A 9,975-nucleotide genomic window follows, 5' to 3' on the forward strand; every position below is an offset into this window, starting at 1 on the left:
CTCTGCCACTCCATCTATACCTCTTTCAAAGAGGTCTGGTTCATATATTTTGCCATCTTCGGGTCCTTGGCAAAATTGAGCATCATCTTTGTTGCATCGCTGATCAACTGGCGACGCTCTATCTCTCGCCGCTCCGCCTAAGTAGGCCAAGGCGGGCCATACTCTCTGCCTGAATCTTCGTTGTGATCCCAGCCCGCATCTCCAGATGCAGAGGGAGTCGACTGATCAATGCCTGAAGCCATAGGTGCCGCGGAAAAAAAATTCGGGGATCGGATTTCCCGTAGAAGAGAAATCGGCCGGGCTCTGATACCACTGTAACAGACTTGGACACTCCAAGTCAAGAATCGACCGCGACAGCACCAAATAACCACTTCAAAACAATTCACAGATCACAATAGATTTGCACTGGCCCGGCGGAGTTCCGTGCCTAGAGATATTGGCCCCAAAGACTGGCGCCCCTTCCGGTATTTCTTTTTGTATTAATCAATCATCAAAGAACAAGAGAGTGGTTAGGGTTTCACTCTCAGACTCTGCGTCTAGATGCTCTGAGAAGTGAGGCCCTCACCACTAATTTAAAGGTTACAAGGGATGCCCAAAAGCAGAGCCCCAAAAGCTTTTAAAATCAAAAGCATCAGTTCTCTCTCTCTTAGAGAGTCTTTTCTCTTTTTTTTTTATAAAAAAAAGCAAAAGCAAAATTCGCGTCGCTCATCATTTTCCAAATTTTTTTTTAATAATAATCCGCCTCCGCGATTTCCGGAATTTAGGGTTTTTGGCAAAAATTAGGGTTTGCAGGAATTTTAGGGTTTCTGGCAGAAATTAGGGTTTCTGCTGTCCGCCACGTCATCACTTTGTGACAATCTAAGCGCCATGGCATCACACGATGCTTCTCCGCACGAGAATGGCGCCGCTAGCACGCATCAACCTATGGAGGAGACGCCTCTCACTAGCGCGTGATGAAAGAAAGTAGTCCCTGCCAAATGCCTACTGAACCACCCAAGTCACAGAAGTGATCACTAGCATAGAAGCGATTTATTCTGGATAGATTCACTCCTACTCTACGGTCAGATCGGGAGAAAAAGAGGCTGTATGAGGGCCGTGCAAAGCCAGCATGCTGCCATACATCCGAAATTCGCAAGGTCATACATAGCCGTTCCCAAGCAGCCAAGTCAATGCCATGTTAGTAGCATAAATGCCCCCAATCTTGTCCTAGGGGTCCTCAAGCATGTTGAAACCCACCCCCCCCCCCCCCCCCCCCCCCCCCCCCCCAAATGCACCACTGCTCTGCATGAAGTGGACACTCCACCAATTGTGACCAAAACTTAGCCCGTGCACTTGCATGGTTGGGCGCATAAAAAACCCACAAGGAAGCCATGTATCTGCATAGTGACCACTAGGCCTTGCGTGGCACACTGATGCCTCTGCCCACAATGGCCTGTTGTTATGAGACCGCAAGAGTCATACAAATACCTCCTTGAATGCTACCTGCCCAAAAGCAGCTGACCAAAAGGTATCATAGCGACCACGCAAGATCTATCCACAGCGCGTGATACGGCTCTCGTGATGCTCTTGGAGCATAAGTATATCAATCGCTCCACCCACAAGGCATCTCTGAAGTCCTATTGGAGTCGACCTCTCTGACGTAGGAATTGAGGTTCACCTAGCCCCTGCACATTCCATGAGACTATCCTCATGGAGTCAATGAGAGAAAGCCAAAGCTGCCATTGCAGCCAATCTTGCAATGTTCGAGGCAGGCTTGGATGGGGAGTAATCTGCATCCGAGCGACCTTGAGAAATCCATGACTAGAGTGTCTGTCAGACCCATACCCAAGCAGGGAGTGCAGTCGTAGAGCTTCCAAGAGTCCTCATGATATACATAGCAGGGTGCACTCTGAGTGTTTGCAAAAAAGTGTACCACAATGTGTCTACATCCTAGAGAACTTGGCCAACAGCCACAGTGTCTGTATCAAGTTTGTCACTCCCAAGTCTCCTGTGTAGTGAGAGAACTCGAGAGCCTGAACATGGAGCCAGTTGAGCATTGTATTCATAGTCCACTTGGTTTGATGCCTGCTACATAGTAGGAAGGAGAAACCCACTGCTGTGTCCAGGGCCTCTGCCCTCTGGCTGCTAGAAAAAGTACATGGACTCTGAAGCGAGCCGCCTCAAGCTCGGAAGAAGGGTGGCCAAGAAAACGTGTGCCGTTGTAGTTGAAGAAGTTGCAACGGTGACGGATGTCAAAACTGGTCAGCCCACGAGGGACTGCCGTCCGCAGGTAAGGTTGCTCCTCTTGCGCCAAGCGGCTCTTGGCAAATGCATTGCCAAGAGATCTCCGAGCTACCGAGGAGTTGCATGTCCCCTAAGCCGGCGGCGGGGTATGGGAGGGAGGAGGTGAGGGAGCGGGGGGACTAACGGGAGGGATGGGAGAGCCGGATGGGGCGGGTGGAGGAGGTGAAGGTAGAGGCGGAGTAGTGGGAACGGTAGGCCGAGGGGGAGGGGCTATGGGTGGCGAAGCTGAGATGGAGGGGATATCCGTCAGCTCATCCTCCTCGAGAGGGTCGAAATGATTCCCTGTGGAATCCACTGTTGCTGGCCTAGTGGAGGCCGACCACCAGAGGTGCCAAACTGGCGTGTCTGTCCCTGGCGCTGATGGTCACGAACTTGCTACCAGCCCTCCTTTGCTTGGCCACTTGCCTCAAACAAGGTACCTGTCTGTGCTCCCTATGGCTCTGCTTGTTGAGCCTGGCCAGCCTTAGTAGGTCGAGTCTGTGTCGCAGGTTGGGGTCTCCTCTGTGGGTAGGCCTTCGCAAGATTGCCCATCTGTTTGCAAGTGAAGCACTGATTTGAGAGCCCTAAATACTCCACGCTCTGATGGAGCCAACCAACACTCACTGAAGGTCGTAGAACGACCTTCGGGAGGGTGTGGGTGTTTCGAGCCAGAATATGCATCGTAGGTATGCTTGTTGCCTTGGCAGCAACAGAAGCTGCCATGCGTGGTCACTGGTGTCTCCAACACGGTCCCAATCTCGGAACCTATCCTGGAAAGTAGCGGGAGGTACCCTCTCCTCAAGCCGGGGGCGAGAAGCTGAACGTCAATGATCTTTCCCACCTCTGCTAAAAAGGCGGGCTTGGAGGAGGTCGCGCACCTCTCCTCGGCTAGGTGGGGTGCCAATTACCTTGCAGATAACAGAGGTGACCTGAAGGCACTCCACCTCTGCCTCTAAGCTCGCTTGCTCTATCGGTAAAAGAGCAAGTCGAATGGTGGGTTTTGCGGTGTTGGGCGAGGGTTCTTCCGTTGAGTTCCTCCCTGGCAAAGCAAAACCTCCATATGTGTTTGCTGCCATGACGGCGTACGAGGACGGAAAGAGCAGAGCTCTACTTAATGCAAGCCCACCCAGGGGAGGTGGCCCCAGCAAGCAAGGAGGGAAGGATGCGAAGAGCAAGGGAGAGAAAAAGAGAGGGGGGGGGGTTGTTTTAGAGGTGAGTGAGGGGAGGGAGGGTGTGTAGGGGGTTAGGACGTAGCGGGAGCAGGAACAGCAGCAGCGAGCCGATGGACGAGTCTCTAGTTGTACCTGGCATTTTCATATTATAGTCAGTCATGCATTTTGATCGAAATTTTTGTTGTTGGTCATAATGGTTAATGAAGATCTTACCCATTGCAATGGTCATTTTGTGTTTTATGCGATTGAAACTTGAAGATATGGAAAGGTCGCTCCTGGATTTGAACTTGGAAGATCGTGCGACTTTGGTGGTTGTTACAACTCCATCACAGAGGAAACTCCCAGCTTCTGAGAGCTCCAGCATGCAAGCAGCAATGCCACAAATGAAGGATAGCGGCACAAGTGGTGGCATATGGAAGATATTCTCTTATCTGAATCCATTGGCATATTTTTCAGGCAGTGGTGATAATTCAAGTAGTGCTGAACCAGGAAGCTCAAGCTGGCAATATGGTAAGGCTTAAGAGTTCACTTTATCTGCACCCATGATGTACTGTATGTGCGGCCATAGCACATATATAATATAATATACATATATATAATAAATATTGGATCAGGACCAAATCCGAACCTTCGAAACTCATTAAGACAAGGGGCACCAGAGAGGTATGGCTTGTCAGATCCAAATGAGAATGAAACAAATGCATCAAAGAGGAAAAAGGCCCAGGACAAAAATTGGGGAGGCAACATCCATACACTTCAACCCAACGACAATGACGAAGCATTCAAACGAGGAAACGCCTTCTGGAATGGAAACTCCACGCAATTTGGAGGAGATGACTCCCAAAAGTAGGAATATCTATTTTTTTTTATTGAGCTGTATTTTTTAGTCTCTATTTACAGAAATTGCGGAACATCTGGACTATCTGCATATTGTATACTTGAGAGGACCATGTACATATTCCAAAGATGGGCGGGACATTTTGACTGCCCAAAACCTTTGCTCAAGCGATGGCATTTGTAAGGGTCAGTTTGCTGTGAAATGAATGAAAAAGGTTTCTCGTCGAAGAGTATCTTAAAGGATCGAAGAGTCCACATCTTTTCTTAATTCTTCACAAACGTTGAAACCCTATTTTTCTAGGGCCAAAACGGAATTGGGCTTATTTGCGGCTTTTGGTGAAGTGGTGCTTAGTCAACACTATGCATGATGGAGCTGATAGTCATATTGTCTTTCTATCTACAGTGGTGCAGATGCAATATCAACTACTATTTTGATTAACCTTGTTCTTCTAAATTAAACTTGATTCAATAAGTTATCTCTCCTTATGGTTTCAAAATACTTTTGTTGCGTAGACTGAGCACTCTTCATTGTGTTAATACTGAAAAACTTCAAGACTAAGTTGACAAAGCAATATTGTAAGATTTCACCAGGGTAATTTGTGATTATGATGATTGGAAAGAAAATTGGTCCCGTTGCCTGATGAGGAAGATGGTTCAACTTTCAGGGCTACAATTATTTCTCTCTCAAACCCCCCATAGATAGAGTATCGTCAACCTGTTATCTGCGATGCGTTAAAGTGCACAATGGCACACAACCACAATCACATCTATGTCCTCAAATATGTTAGTTGAGAGTGGAGTGGCTCTCCTCCATGGAAGTAGGCACTATGTCACACTTATCCAACTTGCTTGAGTTCTTTTGCTCTACAAGCTCTACATGTGTCAAAGAAAAGATTCACCACTCAAGTCACCTAGCTCCATCCAAAATTATCAAGGGGGCACTAAGCATATTGCCACTTTGCCCATTGACAAATAACATTTACAAAAGCATCCTCTTGACCTTTCTCTATTCTTACCGATTCCTAATCAATTGTAGAGCCACTTTTCCTATTGAATACTATTTCAATTTTTGAATTCTCCTTGTCTCTTACTCTTTTTGGTATATAACCTTTTTCTTCTCCTATTTCTTAGAATGATTTTTGGATTTAGACTTGGGATTTTTGGTAGTGGTTAGTGTAAGCAATGCATATCCATCATGAGCATGTGTTATCATCGCTTGAATACTATTTTCCTTTTGCTTGATTTAATTCTGAAAAAGTTTGAAGGGGAAGTCCAAAACAAATTCCTCCAACTTCTCCTCTTACTTACGCAATCTAAACGAAGGAACATGTAGAAAGGTGTGCCAAAATTTTTCAATGAAGCTATGCATTTTCTCCCCCCCTAAATTGTCATTAAATTGAGGCAACTAAAGAATGCCCTTTGATGTGTCACATACACATACCAAGAAAGTGACTTGCTTCTCACAAATCCTTCCATTGAGATAAGTTAACCAATTGAAAGCAATAGGTATCTTGAAACTTTTAACTCGGCTATGTAAAGTGGCTCCCTCCTCAAAACTCGATAGAAGTGCGTACAATCATTGTAAACCATTTCCCCTTCTATATTGAAGAGTGTTAGGATCTACCGATGATTAACTAAGCTAAGGTACCATTTATAATTTATAGGAGAGCATTAATTGACAAAAATAATTCTCACAAGAGGAAAAGAGATGCTTTATTAGTAATAGATGTATTGATTACAATGAAAAGTGTACCTCTTTAAACAGAGCTCCAAGAGAGGTGAGTAGAGGAGGTTAAGGAAAGTTAATGGGAAGCATAAGAAGGTGCATGAGAGGTGCATAGGAAAGCTTAGAAAAGGTTTCCATGAAGCCATGTGTACCCATCGTCCGACGTGTAATTCATACATCATAATAAGAGAGTGTACCCATAAGCAAAGGGCTTACAAAAATCCTCCCCTTTAAGCCTTAGATTATGGTGTGTTTAGGATCCAGCAAGACTACGATTTTTTAAAGGAAGTGAAGCCTTGGGTGAATAGAATTTGGGAAGATTCTGTGTATGAATCTTGAATGGAGCGAGTAGGTGATACCCATTTTGAAAAATCCTTGAAAGGAAGATCTACTAAGGTTTTGTTGCCCTCTTTTTCTTATCTTTCTCTCTCTCTCTATGTGTGTGTGCATGTGTGCACGATTTTCCTTATGTGGACAAATATGGAACATGGAACAATGCTTTCACGTTTTTTGGACTTGTTCTACCCTCTTGCTACTGCACACTCTCTGCAGGGTCTCTCTCTCTCTCTCTCTCTCCCTCTCTCTCTCTCACTCAGACACACACACACACACACACACATACACACACACACACACACACACACACACACACACACACACACACACACACACACACACACACACACACACACACACACACACACACACGAAAGAGGAGCCTCCTGGAGATATTTGGGTTTCCATGTCAACATTGATGTGTCATTGAGCAACAATTTTCACCTGTATTGCAGTCTATCACGAAGAAACTTTGCCATTGGTCATCCTTACATTTATCTCTAGCTAGCAGAGCCCTTGTGGTGAATCAGGTTCTTCTTGTGACGACTTCGTTCACCATCTCCTACATGATTCTTAAGTCAAGCATCGTGGCACATTTGAAGCGCTAGGTACGCAACGTCTTGTGGGGTGGCCTAGATGACTCTACTGAACTCGACCAAGAGTCCATTAGGACACAATCATTTTTCCTATAGAGGAGGGAGGATTGGGATTATTGATCCAGAGATCCAAAGCAAGGCATTGATTACAAATCTGATAGTTGTGGATTGTTTCCAAGGGTAGAGCCTTGGAAATAGTTTCTACACCATGCTTTGTCACATAGCTCTCCTCATTTTGGATCTCTAAATACTATAATTGTTTGGCTGTCAGATTCATCTTTACAGATGTACCCTTGGATACGTCTCATTTGTTATCATTTATGAATTGCTTGCTGCGGATTTGGAAGGAAGTACATCTTGCTTTGATTTGCCACCCCCCTTCGTATGTCAAGGAGGTAGTGAGGCAACCAAATGTACGGAATGCATATGTGATAGATTCAGAAGGCTGTCGGCTAGGCAAGAGGACACACATTGGAAGGGTTAGATGGAATGATGGGCCAACAAGCTCTTTACAGTGTTGCTTCCTTGGTTGGGGCGCAGGTGATTGGAGCTACCTACCGGATCTGCAAAGGGGTTACTGCCCATATGAGAGAAATTGATGAGGCTATTCTACCTGACTGGCATGCCCTCATTGGTGGGCAAACTCGGGACAAACTCTTTTACCTTCTCAATACATGGTGGGTTTACTTCGTTTCTCATTCAGGAGACCCGATTGTTTTAAGCAGGATAATCTCCTCTTTAGCACTACGGACACTGGCCATCATGGATGTCACATCAGGCTAGAGTGTCAGGGTGAGGTTTTGGTTGACCAACAATCGACTGCCCATTGGCACCATTATGCACCCCCAGAGTGGTTCATTCTATATTCATCGTACAAACCGCCTTGATCTTTACATAGCCTACACATTGTCACTCCCCTTTTGTACTTCCGCTAGGGGATAGGCTATTGAGCATCTCCTTAGGTCTTTTATGTACACAAAATACATCCCCTTTTCTACAGAGAGAGAGAGAGAGAGAGAGAGAGAGAGAGAGAGAGAGAGAGAGAGAGAGAGAGAGAGAGAGAGAGAGAGAGAGAGAGAGAGAGAGAGAGAGAAGACAGGAGAGTCGACATGAAGTAGTGGTTTTTCTTTGCCAAATGCATTAGCTCCAAAGTATGGCACCCCTTTTTGTATTTATTTCTTTATTGATTCACAAAGGTACAATTTGCCATACACTTTCACTTTTGATGTGTGTAAGAGTGAAGCCCTAGAGTTTCTTATACACGGATTGCTTAAAGCATAGTGCTGAAGAAACATCATCTAAAATCCAATGCTCCAAAAGCTTTGCAAAAAATCTACCCTCTTGCTGTCTATACAGGTCTGCCATGTCAACATCACTTGCACGTCTGCACACCTATCCATGTTTTGTGCTACCTTGTCAACCAACCACTTCAATACTTTTACACTTTGTTTTTTAAGGGTTTTGGTCCCTTGGCTGGAGTTTCCAAAGTTGGTGGTTAGAGTTATTTTACGACCCTAGTCTCCTTTTTTACTATTACGCCATGCCACCAACTTGTGACAATAGAACTAGGTTTTGAGATGGTATTGTGGGCTCTCAAGCTAAGGTGGCCTCTTATTAGCAGATACCAATGCTTCTATTAGTGAGTTCATTGGTGAAAATTTATATATATAGGATGCTTACAGATCTCTACTATCAAAAGAATATACTATGCAAAATTTTGGAGCAATCCGTCCAAAACTGAAACAAGGGTATTTTCGGAATTTTTGAAATTTGAGGTGTATTTTCAGAATTTTAGGGGTATTTTGGTAAAATTCCCTAATTCTTATTTGGAATGTGATTTGGCTTTGTGAGAAACATGATGTTTTCATGATACCTACACTCCGGTGTGAGAGCCTTCTTGACCACTCATGATTTTTTTTTTGCATCCAAACCTTTTTTTGCAATATGCATGCATTATAGCAATTTACACTAACTACTCGGAGATGAAGAAAACTCAAATTCCAATGGGGAACAATGGAAACCAATGTAGATTCCAATGCGAGTAAGCCTCCTTTCGAGGATTTGGGAAATCATGGCAAGATTCCAGCGGGGGATCTCAACACGTCTACTCACCTCTCATGTTGGCCTTGAAGATAAACGATCGCTATGCTAGATTCAGTCCCCTCTCTCTCTAAACACTTAATTGATTCATAACTCTTTAGGAGTAGGGTAATTAAGTTCAAGCTTCATTATCTCTCTCTCTTTAGATTTGGGTACGACTCCCTAACCAAATGATTTGAGCTAATTGGGAGCTCTAGGTCTTTTTGCGTTTTTTATCTATCGAATTTGCTTGATTGTGCATGCGGTTTCTTTCTTTTGCTTTGTTAAGCCACATCACCTTGATTCAAAGCATAAATTGAACATCGATATGTATGTGTGTGTGCATAGCGGCTTTTGAAAGCTTTCATATGTACTAATTTATACTTCATTTGGGCTTAAATGTTAAACAAGGACATCTTGCTTATTTTTTTTGGAAAAATTAGCAAAATACTCCTCCATTTTGCTGAAATTCCCAAAATTCCCCTCGTATTTCAGAATTCCCAGAATGCCCACGTATCCAGAAACTTACGAATACACACTTTTGGCCTTGGAAAATAGCGCGACCCTGCAATGTGAGCAAAAACCTACACGCAAACTAGGTGCAAAAACCTGTAGACTGTGCAAAAATCAACTGCGCGTTCTCTCAGCTTACTACAGGGTTCTCTCTCTCCAATGCCGAGCCTATATGCAGTAGTGTGGGCAGCTTGTATGTAGGTGTGAGGGCATTCCCTTCTATGTACTGTGGAGATTGTGCAAGAACAATGGCATGCAGAGGAGCCTCTATGAGATTTGTGGGCAGATTCTTATGCTTTACAATTGTGCAGGAAGATAGTCCATGACACATATTGAGAGCAAGAGGCCTTTGTATGTATGCAAGTGTGGTAGTAAAGAGCAGTTGTGAGCAAATACACGAGGGAAACTATGACTGAGAGTAATCCAAACATGGCGGAGAACAATGCACTTGAAG

At 44.6% G+C, this 9,975-nt stretch overlaps 1 protein-coding gene across 1 annotated transcript in view; it reads left to right on the forward strand.

Annotated features, from left to right (window-relative positions):
- LOC147450155 (Ubiquitin-like superfamily protein) overlaps positions 1-4,499 on the forward strand; it is a 90,560-nt gene extending 86,061 nt beyond the window's left edge. The window contains exons 8-9 of the mRNA XM_086519464.1: positions 3,693-3,944; positions 4,049-4,499. Of these exons, the coding sequence (XP_086375590.1) occupies positions 3,693-3,944; positions 4,049-4,284 (488 nt within the window). The 3' untranslated portion in view covers positions 4,285-4,499. The remainder of the gene's footprint in view (positions 1-3,692; positions 3,945-4,048) is intronic.
- The last annotated feature ends 5,476 nt before the right edge of the window (positions 4,500-9,975 follow it).

The sequence above is a fragment of the Adiantum capillus-veneris genome, chromosome 9 (genome assembly GCF_014529385.1).
Source record: "Adiantum capillus-veneris isolate H3 chromosome 9, ASM1452938v2, whole genome shotgun sequence".
Lineage (NCBI taxonomy): Eukaryota > Viridiplantae > Streptophyta > Polypodiopsida > Polypodiales > Pteridaceae > Adiantum > Adiantum capillus-veneris.